The 25,737-nt window shown below is 40.7% G+C and overlaps 1 protein-coding gene across 1 annotated transcript in view; it reads right to left on the bottom strand.

Annotated features, from left to right (window-relative positions):
• Positions 1-25,737, bottom strand: part of LanB1 (laminin subunit beta-1) — a 179,607-nt gene that overhangs the window by 108,071 nt on the left and 45,799 nt on the right. The window contains exons 3-6 of the mRNA XM_080266111.1: positions 22,194-23,258; positions 17,053-17,174; positions 10,147-10,277; positions 5,671-5,839 (exon numbers count right to left, since the gene is read on the bottom strand). Of these exons, the coding sequence (XP_080122237.1) occupies positions 5,671-5,839; positions 10,147-10,277; positions 17,053-17,174; positions 22,194-23,258 (1,487 nt within the window). The remainder of the gene's footprint in view (positions 1-5,670; positions 5,840-10,146; positions 10,278-17,052; positions 17,175-22,193; positions 23,259-25,737) is intronic.

Here is a 25,737-nt window from a genome sequence, read left to right as displayed (position 1 = left end):
ACAGATTTTTCACATGTATGAGGATACACAGGATGGAGATGTTGGATTGTTTGCTCTCTCTGATTAATTCGGTTGCCTATATAGCGTGATAATAATCAACATGCTGTTAATTATAAGAAGAGTGATTACATGTATATAATTAGTGAAAAATAGATGCTAGCTTTACGAATTTGGTAATGAAAGTTAAAAATGGTAATGAAAATTGAGGAGTTTGGTAATGTGGCCGTTGCGATCTGGCAACTCTGTTACCCCGCCATCATCAACAGTCACAGCCTAACTCCGATCAAGAGCAGATGCTTATAGCAATGCAAGCCACAGGTGCTCGTTCTTTGTGAATAAACAGTGAATAAACTGCAATACCTCGCCCCTAGAACACACGGGAATTTACAGTGTTGTGCAGTGTTTAGAAATTAGAATTTAGAGTGCGAAGGATTAACTGTGGACTGGAAACTGGCGGTTCAAACCAGTCCAGGAGCCAGGGACTTGCTGTAAGTACCCAGAATGTTCAATATTGTATAAACTCACCTCTAAAACCTCATTTTATGGTTCTTTTGCATTTATTTGTCTTTTATGTCCCTTACTGGTATGATTTGGGTCTTAAATAGGTGCAATGCATGTCCAGAGGGAGTTGGATAGGTGTTTTTCTGAGTTAGGGTCCATAAGTACAAGTCCAGGAGGCTGGGGCCCGATATCAGGACAGGACCACTATCCGGACATGCCTTTGGCTCTATTACATCGGATATTGGAGGGATTACTGTATTTTCTGACATCACTGGCCTCAGTAATAACAAGGCACATGGGCTTGACGGAGTCCCTCCTGTTGTCCTCAAAACCTGTGCCTCTGTGCTGACACCCTGCTTAGGTAAACTTTTTGCCTTTGACTGTCAACTTATACCTTTCCTTCTTGGCTGGATGTTTGCTCTCATTCGGCCTGTCCCAATGAAGGGTGACCATTTCCGTCCCTATAACTACCATATAATTGCTTTAACATCTTGTGTTTCAAAAATCTTCAAGTATATTTAAAAAAAAAAAAAGATTTTAAAGCATCTTTCCTATCACAACCTTCTTTCTGATCATCAGTATGGGTTCTGCCAGGGATGCTCCACTGACGAACTTCTCACCTACCTTTCAGACACCTGGTCATCCTCCTTTCAGGACTCTGGCAAAAGCTTTGCCATTGCACTTGACATGTCAAAGGCTTTTGATCAAGTCTAGCATAAATCTTTAACTTCCAAACTGTCCTCTTACAGTTTATTTCCTTCTATCTGTGCCTTCATCTCTAGTTTCCTTTCTGGTCGTTCTATAGCTGTTGTTGTAGATGGCCACTCTTCTTCTCCCTGAGCTAACAATTGTGGTGTTCCACAGGACTCTGTCCTATCACCAACTCTCTTCCTTTTATTCATCAATGACCTAAGCTGTACATCTTACCCTATCCACTCATATGCTGATGACTCCACCCTTCACCTTTCCATCTGCTACTCGCAGTGTCCATCTCAGCAGTTACGTCAACAAACTTAGGGATGAGGCTGTGGTACACCTAATGTTTGCCTTGACTCATATATCTGATTGGGGTAAAAGTAAAATCGTTGTTTTTAATGGTTCAAAAACTCAGTTCTTACATCTTTCAACCCGTCAAAATCTTCCACAGGAGTATCTTCTAATTTTCAACAATATCCATCTATATCCTACATCATCTTTGAGCATGCTTGGGATTTCATTCTCTCAGGATTTATCTTGGAATGATCATAGTACCTCCCTTGTAAAATTTGCTTCTAAGAGATTAGGTGTGCTATGCAAACTCCATACCTTCTTTACCCCTGCACATTTGTTGACATTATAGTTGTTTTGTTTTGTTTTTCATCCATGTAGAGGACAACTTTCATGAGTGGGGAGGCTCCCCACACACAGCTCTTCTCAGTAAGGTAGTCAAAGGCTTTTGTCTCATTAATTCTCCTCCTCTTATGACTCCCTTCAACCTCTGTCTTTTCGTCACACTGATACATCCTTATCTCTTTTTCTATCACCACTTTAATGGTCACTGCTCCTCTGAACTGTCTGCTTAAATCTCTCCACCACTATGGTGGCCACGTATCACCCATCTAGCAACAAACTTTCATTCCTTTCCTGTCCAAGACTCTACTGCAAGAGTTAGCTTTTTCTCCCAGTCCTTCATGTATGCAGCAGGTCAACTCCAGCTGCCTCTGTCTGTACTTCCACCTGTCTATGACCTCCAGTTTTTCAAACGTAATGTGTCCAGGCATCTTGAAATGAACAGATCTTGAATATGGTTCTCTATCACCTGGTTTTTGTTTTTTTATATCAAACACAAAGATGCAAATAAATATACATGGTATAAAGGGAATGGAGATCGTGTTGAAAGGAGCCTGACTGATTAAGTGCTCATAGAGAAATTGATGCTGGTAAGTGTTGCTGATACAAAGGGAGTGAGAGAATGATGTGGAGGTTTGTCAGATCATAAGATTGTGGTATGCAAGATCAAGTTGAGAAGGGTGAGGCAGACCATGAGAGGAAGGAGTAGTCAGGGAGAGAGACTTAAAATCGAGAAGCTGAGGATCAAAGAAAAAGTAGATGAATAAAGGGCCAAAGTAGGGGAGGAGTTAGAATCACTGAATTGGAATGAAATGGATCTGGACAACCTATGGAATGCATACAGAGATTGCTTAGCTAGGAATGCTAAAGCAGTGCATGATGTGACAAGAGTAACAACAAAGAAGAAGGGCATGGCAAAGTGGGATGAAGAGGTTAAGAGAGCAGTGGAGGGAAAGAGGAAGAAGTGACTAGAGTGGATAGAGGATGGGGGTTCAGTTGAAATAAGAACTGAATATATTCAGTGCAAAGAAGCACGTAAACAGACTAGTGAAGAGGAAAAAGGAGATAAATGATGATCTAGGAAGAAAAATGAATGCAAATTACTCTGCAAATAGGAAGTTACTTTCAAAAGAGGTGTGGAAATGTAGAAGTGACAGTGGAAAGAAATGTGAATGTGTGAAGGATGTAAGTGGTGGATTATTAACCCATGGGGATGACATAAGGACCAGATGGAAAGAAAACTTTCAGTCTGATGAATGGGACTGGAGAGAACAAAGTGACTGTTAACAGAATTTGTTTTGGGGATGTACAGGGAAGGACTGCAATGCCAGGAAAAGTGACACTCGCACAGGTGAAGAACACTGTGAAGTGGCTGAAAAGTGGGAAAGTAGCTGGGGTTGATGAAGTGTATGCAGAGATTATTAAGAGTAGTGGAGAGAGAGGAATGATGAGCTTGTTGGAGATATGTAAGATGGCACAGATGAGTAAAACTGTGCCAACAGAGTGGAAAATGGTAGTTACTGTATCCCTGTACAAAAATAAAGGTGAGCAAGGTGAGTGCAACAATTATCATGGCATAAGTCTATTGAGTGCTCTGGGGAAGGTATTGCATAAAGAAAAATTATTATAAGGAAAGTAAGAGAGATATCAGGAGTCCTGGTGAGTGATGAACAGGGTGGCTTTAAGAGTGGCAGAGGATGTGTGGATCAAATGTGTGCAATGAGACACATACTGAAGAAGGCCTGTGAGATGGACTATAAAGTATTTATGGCATTTAAGGAGCTGGAAAAAACATACGACAAAGTAGACAGAGAAGGATTGTGGAAAGTTTTGCGCATGTACGGTGTAGATGGTAAGCTGCTAGGTGCCGTCAAGAGTTTTTATGACAGTAGTGAAGCATGTGTAAGGGTAAATGGGGATCTAAGTAAATGGTTCACGATCAATGTGGGTGTGCGACGAGGTTGTGTGATGTCCCCATGGTTGTTCAATATATATATGGATAGGGTGATGAGAGAAGTAAAAACACTAGTAACTGAAAGAGGGATGGCATTGGTGATGGATGGAATATCCCAAATCTGTTTGCTGATGATGCAGTGTTACTTGAAAATACCGGACAAGAGCTTGGTAGACTTGTGCAGAGTTTTGCTGATGTCTGTGAGTGTCGTACCTTGAGAGTAAATGTAGAAAAGGGTAAAGTGATGGTTACTGAGGGAGAAGGTGATACCCAGTGCGATGTTACAGTGAATGGAGAGTGACTGGAACTGGTGAGAGAGTTCAAATACCCGGGTACAGTGATAGAAGAGAGTGGCAAATGTGCAAAAGAAGTGGAAAGTAGAGTGACACAAGGAAGGAAAGTAGCTGATACTATGAAGGCCTTGATAAGAAACTGAGGCTTGACTGTTGCAGCTGCGCGAGGCTTACACAAAGGAGTATTAATGCCACCTTTAACATATGGATTGAAGACTACTGTGTGGCATGAAAATTAAAAGTCAAGAGTAAGAGCAATGGAGCTGTGGCTGCTGAATAATGCATGTGGAGTACAGAGAGTGTATAGGATATGGAATAATATGATTCATGAATGATGCAGAGTGAGGAAGTGTGTGGACACCAGAATCGGAGAGAGTGTACTGAGATGGTATGGTCAAGTGGGGAGAATGCGGATGACAACAGAATGGTGAAAAAGGTACATCTGAGCGAATATGAGAGGAAGGAGGCCAAGGGCCAAACACTAGATCTGGTGGCTCCACACCTTCCCTGTTGCAGTCAAACTCCTCATTCAACGACTTGCTATAATGCTCTCTCCATGCATCTTTAATATCCCCACTGTTCACCGCTACCCTTCCTTCATCATTCTTCACACACTGCACACCTATAATATCCTGATTATCCCTCTTCATCTGATTTGCCACCTTAAATATCATATTTTTCCTTTCCCCATGATTTAGGTTATCAAGTAAAAGTCTCTGTGACTAAGACTTCGCCCTGTATACCTCTCTTCCAGCCCTACACTTGGCAGCCAAGTATTCCTCCTTGTTACCACCCTTCTTCCATTCCCAGAAAAGCCTTCTTTTTTCCTTAACTGCAGCTTCTACACCCTCATCCCACCACCAAGTTACTTTATGTCTTGGTAGGCCTCTTGTCCAACCACATATTACATCAGTAACTCTCAAGAGGTTGTTCTTAAGGGCTCTGTACTGTTCATTAATGCCTGTCTATGACTCCCTGTTCAGCCACCACTTTCCTCATCTCGCTATAGAAGGCATCCCTTACTACTTGGTTTTCCAGCTTCTATATTTTCCTCCTCGGAACATAAGTCCTCTTTTTCATCACTTGTTCTTTAAGCATCATATCACATCAACAGTTTGTGCTGCTGCACACATTCCTCACTTCCTATAACTATAACATCCCTCACTAACCTCCTATCAGCCCTCCTAACCAGAAAATAATCTATCTGACTGCTATTTCCCCCAGACTCGTACATAATTAACCTACTCTCCCTTTCCCTAAAATGTGTGTTGCACACAATCATGCTCGTTGCCTCCCCAAACTCGAGTATCCTTTCCCCTTCCGCATTCCTTATACCAAATGCACATCCCCATGTACTCCCTCATAACCTTGAGCTGCTTCACCTACATGACCATTTAAGTCCCCTCCCAAAACCACTATCCCCTCATCCCGCATACCACCTACTACACACATTAAGTCACCCTCAAATCTATCTTTCTCTAATTCATCCAAGCCTGCCTGTGGAGAATAAGCTGTTATAATTGCTGAAATGCCACATGTCACTGAAACTGTCAGTGAATTAATAAAACAGACAACTAACCCACCTGAACCTACCTTCCAAGTTTTACCATAGTCATATGATCTCTCAATGAGCATAGCAGCTGGCCTGAAGGTTCGGAATGTAATAATGAGATGTGTGAAGTGGAACTCTGCTTCCAAATTCAACTGAATGCTTACATCTTCAACACCATTTTCACTCTGCCACCAAGATCGTCTTCCAGTGCTGAAACAGGTATCACATACGTGTTTATACAGGTTGTAACATATAGTACAATATAATACATCATCATCATATTCACCATCTTTCATGCCTTGCTCCCTCCTGGTAACCCCCAGAAAGGGGAGGGCCATGACAGAAGCACCTCCAAGCTACCCTATCCTCACACACTTTTCTCTCTCTCTCAATCACTCCTCTTCCTACTCTTACATCAATGTATTTTTCCACTCTTTTCTTCAGTACCATGTTGATCTGCCTCTACCAGCACTGCCGTATATCTTACTTTCACACTTTCTTTGGTACCTTATCTACAGCATATCATGACAATCATAACATACCAAGACATTTATACAGTATATCAAAGCTAGAAATGGAAACTACATTACAGTATGAATCTGGCTGGTCCCTTCAGTCTGCATTAAAAAAAAAAAAAAAAAAAAAAAAAAAAAAAAAAAAGGGCATGATTCCCAGTAGCATGACCAGGTCTCCACAATGGGGAGGGGGATGAGGGAGGTGTGATTACGGTAACCGTATTAATGTGTGCAAACATTAAATACAGTACAGTACAGGGGGGGGGTTGCACAGGCCCCCATGGCTATGCCACTGATGGTAACTACTGTACTGTACTGGAATGCACAAGATTCTCAGTTTTAATTATTTTGTTAAGTTTTTCATATATTTACCAAGCCCTCACCCTTATCTTTTGGGTCACAGATATTCATGTCATGACTGTGGGATTCTAACTTCTTCGGCTCATGGATATTCACGTCATGGCTAAGAGATTCTAGCCCTTCACCTTCTGTCGAAACTCCTCTACTATCTCCTCGTTGGCGTCCTGAGCTTTGCCATGGGCCTTACAGTTGGTAAGGCCATGCTGTAACTTGAAAGCGAAGAGCCAACCCTCGGATGCCTTGAAGTCTGGCGTGTCATGTAACCTTGCGAACTTCTTGGCAGCACTCTCCAAGTCCATATCATACACCAGCACACCAGCAGCACGTTGTTGTCGGTACCAAATGAGCGTGGAGTGGTCGATTTCTGCAAACCATGGAATGAACACAACCTGCCTCTCCACGTTGCATTTGGTCTTCGATGTGAAGTCAGCCGTGTACTGGGTGAGCTTGTCCCAGGATTTCTTAACATGAAACAAAGTAAAGCAGGCCAGGTTGAATTCACGGAGGATGCGTGATGTCGACCATCTCATGGCCACCTTCCCCAAACTCTCCTTCTTCTTCTCCAGAGTCAGAACAACTTGTTTCCTCTTCTTGGGCGACGAGGGAATCATCACACACACAAGGAAGAGGCAGCAAAGGAACAACAGGGCCTGCAGGAGGTAGAGCACCACAACAAAAGTGAGCACGTGAGCGGCCATGGTGAGGAGCATGCACTCACGACAACGGGTGAGCGGAAAATGGGGAGGAGGCAGCATCGCCCCGCCGGATATTGACGGAACTACACGACAAAACACAGCTGGTCCGCACTGCAGTCCAAGTTCAAATTACGGATGGAAAAAAATTCAGATTTTTGGGGGGTTGGGGGGGGGGTCAAAGGCCCGGGACCAAAATGTCTGGGTAGTGTAGTAGGGTGTCCAGTTATTGGGTGTCCGGATATTAAAGGGAATGCTATGTATACTGTATAATGCTACTGCAAATTGACTTAGGATCTTCCCCCAGGATCTTCCCCCACAAGGTATTAAAAAACACAGAAATCACAGCATATCACAATGTTTGTTCCTGAAATGCCATTCATTAATATGAAATCATACTTCTCATGTTTTTCAGGACCAGTTGGATGCATTCTGGCATGGAATCACTCAGATCTCTAAAGTTATCTATGGACATTTTTTGCACCAAACACATGTCAGTTCAGTCTTGAGGTTGTCCAGATTGGGTGTCTTCTTCTCAGCCATGATTTTCTTCATCTTTGCTCAGCAGTTTTCTATCGGATTTAGATCTGGACTGTTGCCAGGCCAGACGAGGACCTCAATCTGATTATCCTGAAGCCATTTTGTCACCTTTCTTACCTTGTGACATGGAGCCAAATTGTGCATGAAAACGTTACACCCATGAACAGCAAAAAAGTTTAACAAATGATCTTGCAGAACCTGAATGTACCGGCCACCATTCATCATCAAGTTCTTAGGAAGAAATTAGAGGCTTCCCCTTCCCATTTCACCAGAGAAACACTCCCATACCATTACTGATTGTGGGTGCTTAAGTCGGTACGTTGTAAGCAGGGTCATATCTACTATGGGAGGCAGGGCGACGAACCTTGGCAGAATGCACCTGGAACACTTGAAATGTGCTTTCGTCAGAAAACATAACTTTTCGCCACTCATCCGATGTCCAGTGTGCATACTTCTTGGCAAACTGAATGCACTGCTTCTTCATGCAGTCAGTGAGAAGCGATTTCTTGGATGAGGTGTGGCTTGGCAAACCCAGCTCCTTCTGCAAGTGGTGTTGGATATTTCAAATTGAGACGTCTTGTAACACGTGGGGATGCATTCTCTTCAATTCTGCTGCTGTCAGTCGACGATTCTTGATTACTTCCCTCTTCAGAATTGTATCTGTACCTCTGGAAGTTGTCCTCTTCTTTCTACCACCATGCTTGTCCTCTGGTATGACATCAGGTGGCAGTCCACGTGCTGCAGCAAGAATCTTCATGACAGACGACTTCGCACATCTAGTACGTTCACAGATCGTGTTGATGGGGACATTATCCCGTCTCCATGCAATGATACTGACCCTCTCATCCCTTGAGCAGTACTTTCCAGGCATGACAACTCAACTCCAGGAAAATAACATGGCTGTTTAATATATACATGGATGGGGTTGTAAAGGAGGTGCAAGGTAGGGCAGTGGATGTGGGGGTGGCTCTAATGAATGAGGGTGAGATTTGGAAGATTCTGGTGTTGCTGTTTGCTGATGATACAGTATTGTTCAGTGAAGATGAATGTGAGTTGCAAGGTTTGGTGAATGAATTTGGGACAGTGTGTAGGAGGAGGAAGCTGAAAGTTAATGTAAACAAAAGTAAAGTTATGGTGTTTGAGAGGAATGAAGTCACAGAATGGACAGTGAGGTTGGATGGTGAGGATATGGAGAATGTGAGTGCATTCAAGTACTTGGGTAATGTGATGAGTAAGGATGGAACTTTGGGGGATGAAGTGCGTGAAAGGGTACAGCAGGGAAGGAAAGTTGTTGGTTCACTGAAAGCAGTGATGAGAAATAGGGAGGTGAGTATGGAAGTTAAGAAGTCACTGCATGATAGTATTGTGATCCCTACCCTGACGTATGGAAGCATGGTGTGGACCTTGCAAGAGGGGAACAAGTCAAGAGTGAGAGCAGTGGAAATGAGTTACTTGAGAGGAGCATGTGGAGTGACATGGAGGGACAAGTTGACAAATGAAGAAGTGAAGGAATGTTCTGGGGTGGATGTGGATGTGGTTTAGAAGATTAGGAGAAATACACTGAGGACATGTGGAGAGAATGGAGAATGAAAGACTGACTAAGAGGGTGTATGTTGGTGAGGTGGAGAGAGGGAGAGGGAGGGAGGGGTAGACCGAGGATGGGGTGGAGGGATGGAGCTGAGAGGTATATGAGGGAGGGGGGGGTGAGTTGGGGGGAGGGTAGTCAAATGGTGGGTGACAGCGACTTGGAGGCGTTTTGTCTGCGGCCACCCTTTGCGGGATTAGGGGGTCAGGCTATAGATAGATAGATAGACAGTCACCCAGTTTGACCCTAATTACAATGTAATGTAACCTAAAAATATTCTTCAGTTCATTTTGTTAGGTATTTCTTGTGTTTGAGGATTTTTTTTTTAGAAAGGTTAGATAGGTAACCTAGCTGTCCCTCTGGAACACTTTTAATTTTTCACATAAACAATTAACTTCATACTTCGACATTTCACACTTCGTGCGGTTTTGGGGGAACATACCTCCGTCGAAGTATGAGGAAAGACTGCACATGAATATAAGTCTAAAAACAGCTTATAAACCAACCTAAACACAAAATTTTAGTTTAAAGTATCATCAGAATCAGTAAAAAAAAAAAAAAATCTAAACCTATCGTTAAACCGGGGTTTGGCCATCGTTAGGCGGGGTATGGTGGTATTTCTACCCCCATCGCTAAGCCGTGGTATCGCATCTAGGGGTATACTTGTAACTGAATAAGGTGTATTTCTCCATTAATCATTTACCATGGTCATGTTAGTATGGTAAGCACACAATAGCCAAGGAGTTATGGTGACAAATACTTATATTAAAATCACACAGAAAATAATGATAATATTAATAACATGAAATACTGTCTTGAACAAACCGTGGATCAAATCTATATACGATGTTAGCAATCTTGTGTGAGTATGCAGGGCTGCCATCATACTGAGGCCGAGAATCACACAAGAAGCACTTTTTGCGGTCTTTCAAGTGGGACACTATGCAATATTTCTCCTGCAAGACAAAAACATTTATTAAGTACAGTGCATTCAATAAGATACTGTAATTCACACTAGTATACAAATAACTAACAGTTATGATTATCAAACATAGTACAAGTAATTCACACTACACAACTCTTCCACATTTAAGCTAATAGATTAATCCCTTGTTTAACACTATGGATGTGTTCCCGAAAACTACCATGTTGAGTGGTGAAAACTGTGTTAAGTGTGGGTTGTATTCATGCAAGAATGATCAGATGGTGAGAAAATACAAAATCATCTTCAAGGTTGCAAACAATTATCATAAGTGTGTACTAAATGTTAAAGTCCATAAGCACATACTAAAAAATAGTGATACAGGTACAGTGAAATCAGTGCTACGGTAAGTTGTAACAACCCTGACCTTTCAATGCAGTCTGACCAGTTAATACTGAATAATAGCATATTAGGCAAAAAGTGTTCCAATACTGATTAACATCTTTACAGTGAAACTTTGTCTGGTGAAAGTATGTTAAATTAGGGATTACTGTACTGTACACTACTATTATAAAAAAAAACAAAAAATATATGAATTTCAAAAAAACAAAAAATATTTTAACTACCTATAACAATCTGCGAAAGAAAATATACTTCGCCCATTACCCAATTAACCTCTGATGGGCTGATTCTTTGTAATGTAGATTACTTTCCCCAAGTTACTGTTTTATAACCAACGTAAACTGTACCAGTGTATGAGACTTGCAGTTTGGTTTAACACTTTCACATCGGGTGGCACGTCAACCTGTCACAATGGAAATATCTGTTGTCATCGGATGGCACGAATACGTGTTCTAGACTGTTCATATCTGTGCACACGTACTGGAGGCCCTACAGTGGTTCAGTATCATGGAGTGGCAAGACTGAGGTGATGACATCATGGGAGGACTATTTTGCTGTCTGTTATTTTTGTAATGTACCAGAAGTACACTAAAACCTTGATATAACGGAATTCAATAGACCAGAATTCACTTTTATTGGAACCGAGGAGCTACCAGACTAAATTATTATATACTGTATAAGAAAAAGTCCAATAAAGCCAGAAGTAGTCTGGACTACCCGACCACTTCAGCTGTGTTCACCTCAATAAGGAAAATAAAAAACATGTTTATCAGTGCAGAGAACAGCATTATTATACAGTATATATTGTACCATTTGATTATTGTAGTGAATGTATAATACAGTACAGTACTGCAATGGTAGTGAAAACAGTTTAAAAATGGTTGGTGATCCAGACTGATGTCTGATATATTGCAAAATGTCTGGGTTAGCAGGGGGATGTCCGGATGTCACTTGTATCAGAATTTTATCCCACCCCTCCCGAATGGCTTGGGCACCAATTAGTCTGCTATAGTGAGGTTCTCCTGTATGTCAAGGCATGCAGTACGAGATGTTTCACTGCAGTGGCAGTTTGCTTGGATCTGATGGAAACGATGTCTGATCACTCAGATTATGTTGTCAGATGAATGTGAGTGTGAAAATTAAAGTTCCATTATATATATTATATATATATATATATATATATATATATACTCTCATCTTAAATGTCGGGATCAAGTGCCTAGCCCCGGGCTCCTACGCTCCTCATGGGGTAATGTAGGATTGGATGATAGATGGATGGATTATTATTATTGTTATTCATCATCCGCTCACTCGATGTAGTGCTGCTGTTGGGTGTTTGCCCTTTCCTCTCCTCCATCCTTCTTTCCTTCCATCCTCTTCTGTTTTCCTTTCCTTGTCCTTCTACCTACAGGTAACTTTACACTCCCTCTTTGGTCTTTCTTTCCTTCATTCTTTCCTCTACCTTCTGCCAGTGGGTGACTCTACACTAAGTGACAAGCCAAATGGTTTCCTGTACACCAGGAAACCATTTACTACACTGGGTGGTAACTATATAACCAAATTTTGGCGCCTGGTAATTATTGCGCTCCAATCGGATTGAGCCAGTGAAGTTTTATATCCAAGGGGTGGTTGGGGTTGACTGCTCATGTAATGCCACTCAAGGATGAGTGAAGCTGGTCACTCTCATCTTAAATGTCAGGACCAACTTGCCTAGCCCCGGGTTCCTACGCTCCTCTGTGGGGAGACATAGGATTGGATGATGATGATGATGATGATGATTATTATTATTACTGTATTATTATTATTATTACTATTATGGAAAGATTGAGTAAAAACAGTGGTGAAAAGCGTATCTGTAAGGTATGACATGGCATAGCAGTTCAAGAGGATGGACTGACAATTAGATATGGTAAAATTGTGTGTGAAAAAGGGGTAAGGAGGCTGACTGAAGGTAGGGAACAAGAGACTGAGCTAGCTGGATGAATTTTCTATGGAGGAATTCATGACCAGGGCTTGGCAGCTGTTTTAAATTTTGACAGTCATTGAACTGACTCAATGTGACAGGTAATTATGAATCTATGTGTGGCAGGTGTGCCTATGTGAATAAGCCATGACTTCTGAGGGCTTGAATGGCATGTGAATGGGTTTGTGGTCCATTTCACTGGTCATACTGTTGATTAGTTCTCCCATTATCATATTTTTTTTCTTTCCCTTGCTTTTTGAACCCTACCTCATCCCACATGCAGGTAGAAATAAGAGGCAGGATGATGATGATAAAAATGATGAATATTCCTGCTACTACTAGTATTATTACTGAATAGTCATTCTTTTGCTTCCTCAACTTCCTTAACTCACTTGCTCATACAATTTCACTTAACATATCATACAATAAAATAATACACGTCTTACTGTAACTTGCTTAAGCTGCATCCAGCTGGTATTAATGGTGTTGGTCTACCATACATATCTTTTTTCAGCTTCATGTTGTGCCTGACTTTCAGCTTTTCATTCTCCTGTATCTAACTTGTCAGTTATGGCAATATTTTCTGATGTGACAGCCACTATACTCCACGTGAGTATGTTTTCCACTCAATTTCTAGTTTTGTCACGTTTCCTTCCTTTCCCCCCACCATCTTTTTTATCAGAACAACACAGCAAGCTCTAGTAGCTAATACTGTACCTCTGGACCTGAGATCAGCACTCACCACTCTGTCCCGTGTTTTCCATACTCTATTCCTCCAATGACTATGCAAAGCATTCAAAGTTAGGCATAAAATTATGGCTCATGGCAGAGTGTTTACTTAGCCAAAGATTCTACTATAATCACACTGCTAAAATTAAGGCACTTCCTGAAACCACTTGAATCCATGAAAAAACCACATGTCTAAGTGAATTCTGAAGATAAATACTGTACTGCTTATTTTGTTTATTTAAAATCTGTTACATTTACCTGTAACAGTAAAATCTCTTACAATAAATAAGCAACCAAGATATAATGCACTCTCAGCTTCTTATTTATATAAAGTAGAATCATGAGATAAAAAAGCACTAAAACTACTTTCCCCTCAAACAAAGTGAGCATGTGGCTTTTTTTTTTTTTTTTTTTTTTTTTATGTGTCCGACTCTGGGCATAGGCTTCACAGCCTGCTATCATGGCCCAGCAGTCCTCCTACATACCATACACCTCTGCATGTCACTAATATGGTGCTAATACCCACCATCCATATTGAATACTTGCTAGGGCTGCCTCATACAGGACTGGTGTATTCGTATTAGCAGGGGTACTTTTACAACATGTCGGCGGGTCTTCTGGTAGATCAGTAAAGCCTGATTTAATGAAATTCAAATCCTCAAACCGTTCCCTGCCCCAGCCGGGATTCGAGGATGGGTCCGTTACGACTCCAGGGCACCTCTCTACAGATTGAGCCACCGCCTCCCACAGTAATTGCTGACCACCTGAATGACAATGGCCTATACCACTTGATAAACTGTCTTTATTGGTATAAGAGCACCAAACATCTTATCATTCAAGTACAGTGCAGTACTGGAAAGTGAAAATATTTCTTTAGGGTTTTCATAAGGATGTTGAAAGTAGCCTGAAGACTTCAGTGAAACTGTCCTGGGAAAGAGGTTCTTCTGGTATTGATTACAGCTGTGCTGTTTCTGAATACAAGGAAGGAAGCTGTGATACTTATCAGTATATACAGTAACATGGGGTCACTGTACTTAAATAATATACAGTACAGTAGTACTCACTGGATGATCATCTACTTTTTTATTTTTGTTTTTTAATGCAAGGTAGAAGGAACCAAAGGGCCATGAGCCCATAATACCAGTTCCTTCCAAGAGAAAAGCAAAATACAAAAGAGAGCCAAATTCAAGATCCGATCATTTCGAGATGCCTGGACACACTGCATTTGAAAGACTGGAGATCATAGGCAGCAGGAAATACAGACAGAGGGAAACAGTTCCAGAGTTGACCTGTTGCATAAACAATGGGCTGGGAGTAACGGTTAACTCATGCATTAGAGAGTTGGACAGAAAAGGCATGAGAGTTTGCTGCTAGATGGGTGCTACACACCCGTCGTAGATGTGGAGGAATGCATGCAGACAGTTCAGAGGAGCAGTGACCATTAAAGTAGCGAGAAAAAAGAGATAAAGATGCAACAGTGCGGCGAAGAGGCAGAGGTTGAAGGGAGTCAGTACAAAGAGGAGAGTTAGTGAGAGGAAAAGCCTTTGACTCTACCCTATTGAGAAGAGCTGTTTGTGGGGAGCCTCCCCACACATGAGAGTTGTACTCCACACACGGGCGGATAAAACCCCTGTATAGAGTCAACAATTGTGCAGGGGTAAAGAAAGAACGGAGTAGGCTTAGCACACCTAATCTCTTGGAAGCAGATTTTACAAAAGATGTAATATGATCTTTCCAAGATAAGTCCCGAGTAAATGAAACTCCAAGCATGTTCAAGGATGATGCAGGATTAAGCTGAATGTTATTAAACATTAGTGGGTATAACTGTGGAGGATTTTGTCGGGTTAATAAGTGTAAGAACTGTCTTAGATGCATTAAAACCACCCAGATTATTTTTACCCCAGTCAGAGATATGAGCCAAGTCAGACATTAGGTGTGCCATAGCCTCATCCCTCGTTTGTTGAAGTAACTGCTGAAATGGGCATTGCGGGAACTGAATGGAAAGGAGAAGGGTGGAGTCATCAGTGTATGAGTGGATAGGGTTAGATTTACAGCTTAGAAGGTCATTGATGAATAAAAGGAAGAGTTGGTGATAGGATAGAGCCCTGAGGAACACCACTGTTGATAGATCTAGAAGAATGATGGCCGTCTACAACAGCGGCTATAGAACGAGCAGAGAGGAAGCTAGCGATGAAGGCACTGATAGGAGAATAGAAACCGTAAAAGGACAGTTTGGAAATTAAAAATTTATACCAGACTCGATCGAAAGCCTTTGATATGTCAAATGCAATGGCAAAGCTTTCGTCAAAGTCCCGAAAGGAGGATGACAGGAGTCAGAAAGATAGGTGAGAAGATCGCCAGTGGAGCGTCCCTGATGGAACCCATACTGACGATCAGAAAGAAGGTTGTGATAGCAAAGATGCCTTAAAATTTTTCTATTGAGGATTGACTCGAAAACTTTTGAAATACAGGACGTTAAAGCAACTGGACGACAGTTACAGGGTTGGGAATGGTCACCCTTCTTTGGGACTGGCTGAATGAGAGCAAACTTCCAGCAAGATGGAAAAGTACAAGCTGACAGACAAAGGCGAAAGAGTTTGCCTAGGCAGGATTTAAGCACAGAAGCACAGTTCTTGAGAACAACAGGAGGGACTCCATCAGGCCCATAAGCCTTGTTAGTATTGAGGCCAGTGATGGCAGAAAATACATCAGCTGAAGAAATTTTAATGTCAACCATGAGGAAGTCAGAGGGGGGAAGTGATGGAGGAACAGCACCGGAATCGTCTAAGGTGGAATTGGAGGAGAAAGTCTGTGCAAAGAGATCTGCTTTATCAGTAGAAGAAATAGCTACAGAACCATCACAGTAGAAAAGAGGAAAGAAGGATGATGAGGTACAGTTGTTAGAAAGGTTTTTGGCAAGGTGCCAGAAGGAAAGGGAAGAATTCGAGTTGGAGAGTTGAGAGCATTTAGTATGGATGAAATTATTTTTAGCAGAGCGAAGAACAGACTTAGCACCATTCCAGGCAGAAATGTAAAGATGATGTGATTCAGGGGTAGGTTGGCTCTGGTATCTTTTGTAGGCCCTCTCCTTGTTTCGGACAGCATTAGAACAAGCGCGATTAAACTAAGGCTTTCTTGCGTTAGACAAAGGATACGAGAAAGGAATGTATGCTTCCATGCCTGAGAGAATAACCTCCGTAATGCACAAGGCACACTCAGATGGCTCCCGGCCATGGAAGCAATAATCATTCCAGGGAAAATCAAAGACGTGCTGCCTGAGGGCCTCCCAATCAGCAGCTCCAAAGTGCCACAGACGACGTTTCTTTGGAGGGTCCACAGGCCGTACCGAAATGATAGGACAGGTTAAGGTGATAAGGTTGTGATTGGAGGAGCCCAAAGGAGAGAAAAGATTAACAGTGTAATCAGAAGGATTAGCTGTAAATAAGAGGTCAAGTACAGTAAGTTGGAGCTCTCTCCAAGGCAGTCTGGGATACGGGTAGGGTGCTGTACAAGCTGCTCTAGGTCATTAATAGAAAAGATGTAGGCTTGTTCACCAGGTGGATCAGTGAAAGGAGAGGAGAGCCAAAGGTGGTGGTGAACATTGAAATCTCCTAAAATGGAGATTTCAGAGAAAGGAGAAATGGATAGAATGTGTTCCATCGTAGAAGTAATATAGTTGAAGAATTTTTGATAGTCACATATGCATATTACTCACCCGCCTGTACAAGCCACATGTAGAAGTGGCAGAAAGTTTGTCTTCTCGTCCTATTAGCAAATTACCAGTGGCTGGGTAACAGGAACTCTCGTCACAGGGATGAGCAGGTCCACGCCCATATCCTACCAAATGTATTCATACATAAGAAAAATTGACAAACGAAAATGCATGCGTGTGAGGTACCACATACACAATGCTCAACTCTCAAGTATTCACCAAAATGCATACATCAGTGCATTAACCTAGGTGATTTTGTACTTTCACTGAAAAATGTTTTGGTACATCATAATAACATTTCAATTACCAAATATAATACTGTACCGTATTTAACATCAACATCTACCAAAAGCACAGATAAGTACTCTTTAAACATTGTCCAAAAATAAATAAATAAATAAATAAAAATAAAAAAATAATTAGCTACAGCTATATCAACAAAACTGCTTTGGAACAATACTTACATGTAGATTTCCTTTATTTGTTTCCAATAAAATAAAATAAGGAAAAAATATTTTTCACACTACAGGACACGTTCAGGACTTGCATAGCCATGGTATAACAAGGGTATCAAGATATCACATCAAATAAATTATATACCTGTAATATTGAACACTACGGTGCAAGTACATGCTAAAACAGGAAAAAGGAGAAGATAAAGGAAAGTATACTTTCTATGGCAATAATCTCTGAAAAAACATGAACTACCATGCATACATACTGCATAATGTTTTAGGGGATAAAAATGATAGATGATCTATGTGGCAGACTTCCATCACCACATCACAGTAAGTATGTGTGGTACCCTACCTGGCAGCATAAAATCCTAATGGGGGATTCCCAGCAGACCCCCAATGATTATTGCTCACCTCATAGCATGCATGGTTGGTCATGGCCGGTGATAATTCGAGCTTGAAATTCAAAATTTTGCAAGGATACTTTGTTGGCCCATGCGCATTGTATTGGATGGATGCAACCATGGTCTTTCAAAATGACTGAAAGTGTATGTCAGGGTATGGGGTGAGACTGACACAATTGTATGTCAGGGTATGAGGTGAGACTGACACATGAGTACCCAATGAGAACATGTTTTCTACTTCAGATTTACACTTCCCTGTCAGATCTGATCACAAACACACACATTCTCAAGCTGACCAGCTATCAGATGCTCCACCACCAGACAAGGTATATGGTACGGTAACATGGTAACATGAGTTACACATAAGCACATTGCAGCATTATCAAATACATGTACTATACCATGCAATATTGTACAGCACTAATGAATTACAGATACAGACAAATTCTGGTAGTGGTAGGGATGGGAAAAAGCCCAGTAATGGGAGGGATGGGAAAGAACCTTGCATAAGCATGTTTTTTGTACAGTATTGTACAGCATACAGCATTTATAATATACAGAATTTATTTACACTTATAAAGTATACACACTATTATTAAAAAGGAGTTGCAATATTATTTTTGTGCTACAATGCAGATACTAAAGTTTAAATGAAAAATGTAATGAAAAGTATGGCCCTCAGCTGTCAAGTAGCAAGAAAACAATAGAAGGTCCAAGTGATAATGTGCAAAATATTTTTCCCTCCAACAGCCAGAAATGGGTAACTTCTCAAGTAACACCACTGGATAAGAGAAAAAACTATCAGCAGTTGCAAGAGAACTTTCTGTTGAAGTATACATACCATTAGCAAGTCCCTGGACAACGACATCACTGGGCAGTACTGGGTCACTGTACAAAACTATTCACCACCTAAAAATCTTTGGACATATATGCAAGAGACTAAAACTCACAAATTCAACATAAAGGAGAACAAAAACTCACCAAATAATATTTAATTTAATTTTTATGAAACATATGCATAATTGTAAACATGAGGATGGATATGTGAAGCGCTTAGCCATGGTGCTCATCTCTGGAAGACCTTTGAGCCTACGTTGTGATTTTTCATCCAAATATCCTGAGATACAAGGCCACTACATCACCCACGTTACCACATTTACCCCCTCTAGGTGTTACCCTAGGTGCTCACTTTAATTACCGGTACCAACCCATAAAGGATGGATAGAAGCCATAGTTGAGTGATGCCAGCTGCCTGCACAGTTTCCAACAGATCCAATTAAAGTAATTCTTTTGTTGATTTTGACTTCGATATCTTCACATAGGCTTCAAGCACATCTCTGCAAGCTGGCCTCTTCTTCATTTAAGATCACGTCATTCCAGATCATGTTTCAAATGATCTCAAAAGTTCAGCCAACAATTATAAGCTGATACATTGCCCTTTTTTTTTGCATTTATTTATTTGGTTTAAGTTTTGTCCAGTGAAGCCTTCTCCATACAGCAGGCTGAGCTTAACTGAAAACTAAAACAGCCAAGTATATATATATAAATCAGTAGGATAGAAGTTGTGGAAGCAATGAAGAAAGTTAAATTGGGGAAAGCCCCAGGAATTGATGAAGTGTGTGGTGAAATGCTGAAGCATGGGGGAGAGATAGTAGTTGAATGGATGTGAAAAATGTGCAGACTGGCCTGGGAGGAAGGTAGAGTCCCAGAGGACTGGAAGTCAGGTATAATTATTCCCTTGTACAAAGGAAAAAGGGAAAAAGAAGTGTGTGGTAATCATAGGGGCATCTGTCTTCTTAGTATAATAGGAAAAGTGTATGGTAGGATACTTATTGACAGAGTTAGAGAAAGAACAGAGGAATTAGTCGGAGAAGAACAGGGAGGCTTTAGGAAGGGAAGAGGTTGTGTATATCAGATATTCATTCTTAGATCTTCAGTGGAAAAGTCTCTAGAGAAGGGAAAGAAGTTGTATGCGGCTTTCATGGATTTGGAGAAAGCATATGACAGGGTGGATAGACAAGGATTGTGGAAAATATTAAGAATATATGGAGTAGATGGGAAGGTGTTGAATGCTGTGAAGAGTATGTATGATGGTGCTAAGGCTGCAGTGCATGTGGATGGTGAACTGAGTGAATTTTTCTCTTTGAAGGTTGGGTTGAAACAGGGATGTGTCATGTCTCCATGGTTGCTCAATCTGTACGTGGATGGGGTAATAAAAGAGGTACAAGGTAGGGTAGTGGATGTTGGAGTGGCCCTGGTGATAGAGGGTAGTGTTTGGAAATTCCCTATACTGTTGTTTCCAGATGATACTGTGTTGTTGAGTGAAGACGAAGGAGAGCTGCAAGGCTTGAAGGACGAGTTTGGGAGAGTGTGTAAGTAACGGAATCTAAAGGTGAATGTAGCGAAGAGTAAAGTGATGGTCTTTGAGAGAGGTGAAGTCAGTGAATGTGCAGCGAGAGTGGATGGTGAGGAACTGGTAATACATGCTCGAACAACTGGACCCAGGAGCCCAATTTTAGGTAAGGACACTCACATGGCCTACAGTTCGGGCACAGGCTATGTGAGGCTGACATTCGAGGTCATTTGAGGTCACTGGATGGAGGTCAATTGGGGTAACCAGTAATAGTAAAAATGTACGCACAAATACTGTGCGTTAGTCTGTGAAAGCTGGAATAGAAAGTTCCTGGACCTATTTATATATATATATATATATATATATATATATATATATATATATATATATATATATATATATATATATATATATATATATATATAAAATAATGATAATAAAAATAAAAATAATAATAATAATAACAATAATAATAATAATAATAATAATGTACCGGTCTTAATCAAACAACTAGCTCGTGGTCAATATGAACTTACCTAAATAAGAGGTTCCCATCAGAATGCACCCAGTGAGATGTCATGCCCGAGTATGTAACATGGTAACTGCATTATACAATATAAACTTGATGAAAGTAAACACATTACATTTAAACACACAAAATTCAAGTTGTTATATATATATATATATATATATATATATATATATATAAAGCAATGGTAATAAAAATAAAAATAATAATAATAATAATAATAATAATGTACCAGTCTTAATCAAACAACTAGCTCGTGGTCAATATGAACTTACCTAAATAAGAGGTTCCCATCGGAATGCACCCAGTGAGATGTCATGCCCGAGTATGTAACATGGTAACTACATTATACAATATAAACTTGATGAAGGTAAACACATTACATTTAAACACACAAAATTCAAGTTCACCCTACCTCACCTGAACGATGGGTGTCTATCTCCAGAAGTTTGTGATCTGCTGAATGAACGTTCAATACAAAAACTCCTTGCGAATTTATCAGAGTGATTACTGTAAAATCTAAGAAACTATATACCCTGATTTAATACAGGAAAACATGCACTGTACTCCCATGCAAGCAACTACAGTATTGATGTCTATTCAGTGGGTGATTTTAATCTTTCCTCACTCCCACCACCATCACATTGTCACTTAGGTTAGTTTACCCTTAGCAGGCAGAGATCCACTAAGGCATTTTATTCTGGGTACTACCTTAAGATGCTATTGAGCTGAGGAAAATTCCTGCCCTCCACAGGGCCAGAATGGAATATACTTGCCACCCCATGACCTAATCCTTCTAAAGAAATGTGCACAATGTTAACCTGCCCTACACAACCATTACATATGAGGGGTTATGCAAATTTGCCAACACTACTCTTGTTACTACAAACCACCACAACAAATATCTTAGTTATGAGTTAATACTGTAATGGAAATACTGCATGATTATTTTGGTAAATAGTTCTTTCTTCAAATGCTACAATAATAATGGGCAATACCATTAACTCAGTTATGCCATATAAAATGGATTAAAACTTAGTCACTTAAGGACCATCACCATACTCCAGCATCCAGCAGACCCTCAAAAACTTTCACATTTTCAAAGCAATATTTGATATACATAACTAGCAATATTTGATATACATAACTAAGAGTTTCACTGCAAGTCTCTGAAAGGCATGACTATATTCTTTGCAGCTCCACTTTCTATGGTTGGTCTGAATTGCCTGAGGATGTAATGTGTGTGAAATCGGTGACACTATGATTACTGCTGGACTGAGCTTTCAAGTGGATGCACACTGTGAGGGCTGCTGGTACAGGAGGTTGTTATAAGTTAGTCCACACCCCACACTGGTAAAGTCCAAGTTACTTGTGTCCATTAACAATGCCTGACGGCAGCCTACCTGGGCCTATGCCAAATCCCCGTACAACAAAAGGATGGAGTTGGTCCTCCCGAGAGATGTGAGGCCCACGCAAGAAGTCCTCATCAAACTCCTCTTCCTCAATGTACGGTGTCAACGGTTCCTCTGTTTCCTGCCAGTAAGTCTCGCCATAGCCGTTCTCTCCATCCGTAATTCTGCTGCTGCCACTGCCACCCCTCCTTGAGGAGGTGGAGCTGCTGCTTGTGCTAGAGGATGAGGAGGAAGAAAAGCTGCTTCTATCTGGGGACGATGAGGAGCCTCCACGGGATTCAAAGCGGCGGTTGGTGGTCTCGTAGCGTGTGCTGGATGTCTGGCCAAATCTCTGACCACCAAAGCCAGTCCAACTTGTTCCCGTTGACAAGCCTGGGGTACGGGATGAGTACGTAGTGGTATTCCTATATGTAGTGATGCTTGAGCCCCCTGGGTAAATGCTTGTGTAAGTCTGTCGTGTAGTTGATCCTGGTCGTGTTATGGTGGTACTGCTAGTCTGGGTGCGTGTAGTTGGTGTGCCTAGCTGGGTAATGCCTGTGTGCTGACGACCATTCCATCGGAAAAAATCGTGACCACTTTCACTCTGACCATGACGTCTAGTGAAGTATGGCTCATCTACAATTACTGGAATTTCTTCCTCTACATCCTCCCTTTCAGTACCTCTACCACGTGACTGCGTCCTCGAGTTGAAGGAGGTGTGTGTGGTAGAGGTGCGGCGGGTGGAGGTGGAGGACTTAGAGCCTGTGCCAGTGGGCTGCTGGTATACATTGGTATATGTGCGTGAAGTGTTTGTGATGCCCGAGCCAGGGCTGCCATAGCTGGAGTAACTAACATTCTCCTGGACCACCCCATCTTGACCCCTCACCGAAGCAGAGGAAGAAGAAGAAGAGGAAGAAGTAGATGAAGAGGTTTGGCGAGATCGACCTCGGCCTCGACCGCGACCTCGGTTTCGGCTTCGGCCTCGACCTCGGTCCTGCCTATTGGTAGACGGGACGTAGGAATGGCCATAGACGGTGCTGCTATCTCGCTGGGAGCTTTGGTCGGACTCAGCATGTCCTGATGGCCACAACAATAGCTGTAGTAAGCCATCTACATTATAACTACAGGGACATCTGACACCATAACCAGCAAACACTGATGTTAATGTAATAATGGCAACAGTGATCTCAGCAACTTTTCACCTGACCAAACTATACTGTAGGAAAATAAATCTATTTACTATAAGCTGCTTAATGTGTGTGCTGGCAGTAACTGTGTCAGAGCTCACAGAGTAAGGGTAAAACCAAATCACCAGTAAGAAAATAGATCATTTTCACTCTAAAATACTATAGAAATGTCTGACAAATTACATAACCAGTAATCTACTAGATTACATGGAACTGAACCTTATATGATTATGATGATGTGCAGTCTTGATTTCAACTGTATATTTATAGCCGTATTTTCAATTCTAACCCCTTTGATACAATGACATTTTTTAAACTGTATTCTTACTATGACCAGATGATTTTATGCAGCTTAAGAGGAATCTCTCATTATACCAGTCAGGGACAGTATCCATGAACTCTTTAATTATTATGACATCTCTGATAGCTTAGGAAAGACTTTCACAGCAAAAGAGATATGATGCTCCAAACATCTTTTCCCTGTTAACACTGTCATTACTTGCAAAAGAGTTGATACTTTCAAGTGACTAGCATCAATGCTGAATCAGACTCAACATTCATTGCAATAACTACATTCTTTCGGGTTCAAAGAAGTCCCCCATTTACCTTAAACTTGCAAAGTATTTCATTTAAGAAAAATTAGTTAAAATAAATTTCTGTACTAGGCTCTTAAGGCTTGAGTCTACCACAGTAGTCTATGCAGTGCAACTTAGATCTGTAGCTAGTCAAAAGAATCTTCTCTCAATACTAATCATTACCATATTACTGTAGTTGTCTTCCTAAGTCACATAATTATCTAAAATACTTGGAAACACTAATGAGATTCCTCCATACAAATCAAAGAATGTCTGTATGAACAACTGATAACCCCCAGTGCCTACTCAGAGAAACTAATGCATCTACTTAGGACAGCACATCTAAGAAAATTTCGGCAACATCAGTGACAGCAGACCAAGACTGAAGCCAAAATTCGTAGCTGAAGCAGAAGTACCACCACCACAAGCCTATAGACAAGTAGGTGCATGTTCAAAGTTAACAGATCTATATATTAAGTCATAATGAAGTCTGGGACTAGTACAACATTTTTCAGTGAGGCAAAAAAAATAAATAAATACAATATATTTCACTATTACACTATATTCAACAATGGGGAGGTCAAAACACAGGCTCCAACATCCAAACCTTCCCACTCATGTGCTACCCAGAATCTATTTACTCAGTGTCTTTCAGCATAGGAATCTTTTTCCCTCTTTTTGAGTACCATTTTACCCATGCAGCTTATCAAACCTACAGTCCTTCATGGCTTCAGTACAGCATATACTTTCTCATAAGCCAAAATATACAATAATGAAAATTCAAACTGACATCCATTGTTTGTATTTCATAAAAAATATATACCCTACAAACTGCCTTTCACTGACCAGCTAAAAAATTTTCATGACCAAAATCATGTACCACACACCAAAAGAAGCATAAAATCATAATATTGCTAACAAAGCAAGCAAAGTTTAAGTATGACTAAGTTGTATGATATTTAACTTTAAAAAAATGCTTGTCACTTACTTTTTAATTTAAAAACAGATTTAGTGTGAGAGTATCTCCATTTTTTTCTCTCTCTCTCGCTCTCTTTGCATGCTTAAAAGAACAATGTCATTTTCAAATGAAATATTTTTAGTATATAAAAATTTTCCTGAAAATCATTTCTCACACATAATAATGGTAGACATTTTATCACTAAACAATATTTAGCTTATGAAAATATATGCATGACCTGAAGCCTATGCTGCTTACTGTGCAAAATGAACACTTATGATATATAGTGCCAAAAGACTGACACATCTGCAGGGGGTTAAGAAGGAAATATTCTATCATTCTGGAAACAGATTAACCTATTCTCAGTCTTTCAAAACAATATTAACTTTCTGGAAGGCCATGATGAAAAGCTTGGTTGTGCTTGCCCACTTGGGTAAAGTTCACCCATCACTAAACTTTTGGGAAAAATTTTCAAAAACAGAGTGGCTCTACATCCAAACAGTAGAAATAAGACACTGCTGCAAGTCCTTATTATTAGTCTCTAGTCTGATATTCTTTTTGCTCTGCATGCCTCAGTAAGGAAAGCTTGCCGAATAAAGTTTTTTGCTGCCTACAAATCTGGTTCACCGTTTCCCCTAATCCATAGTAGCAGTTACGTGTTAAAAGATGTGATATTATAGAATACCTCCCTAATTTCCGACTGCAAGAAGAGTTTAATACTACAAATGTGGTAAGTGTGTTCAAGCCCATGGCACCTTCCTTCTCTTCAGTTACGGTAATTTCTTGCTTTGCATAGTGCTGATGACATTTCAGGCATTTTGTTAATATATTACTTA

Source organism: Coenobita brevimanus, chromosome 18, assembly GCF_032717465.1.
Source record: "Coenobita brevimanus isolate Jiangsu-jjx chromosome 18, ASM3271746v2, whole genome shotgun sequence".
NCBI lineage: Eukaryota > Metazoa > Arthropoda > Malacostraca > Decapoda > Coenobitidae > Coenobita > Coenobita brevimanus.
The sequence above is the reverse complement of the archived record's forward strand: the minus strand, read 5'-3'. Positions and strand labels throughout refer to the sequence as shown.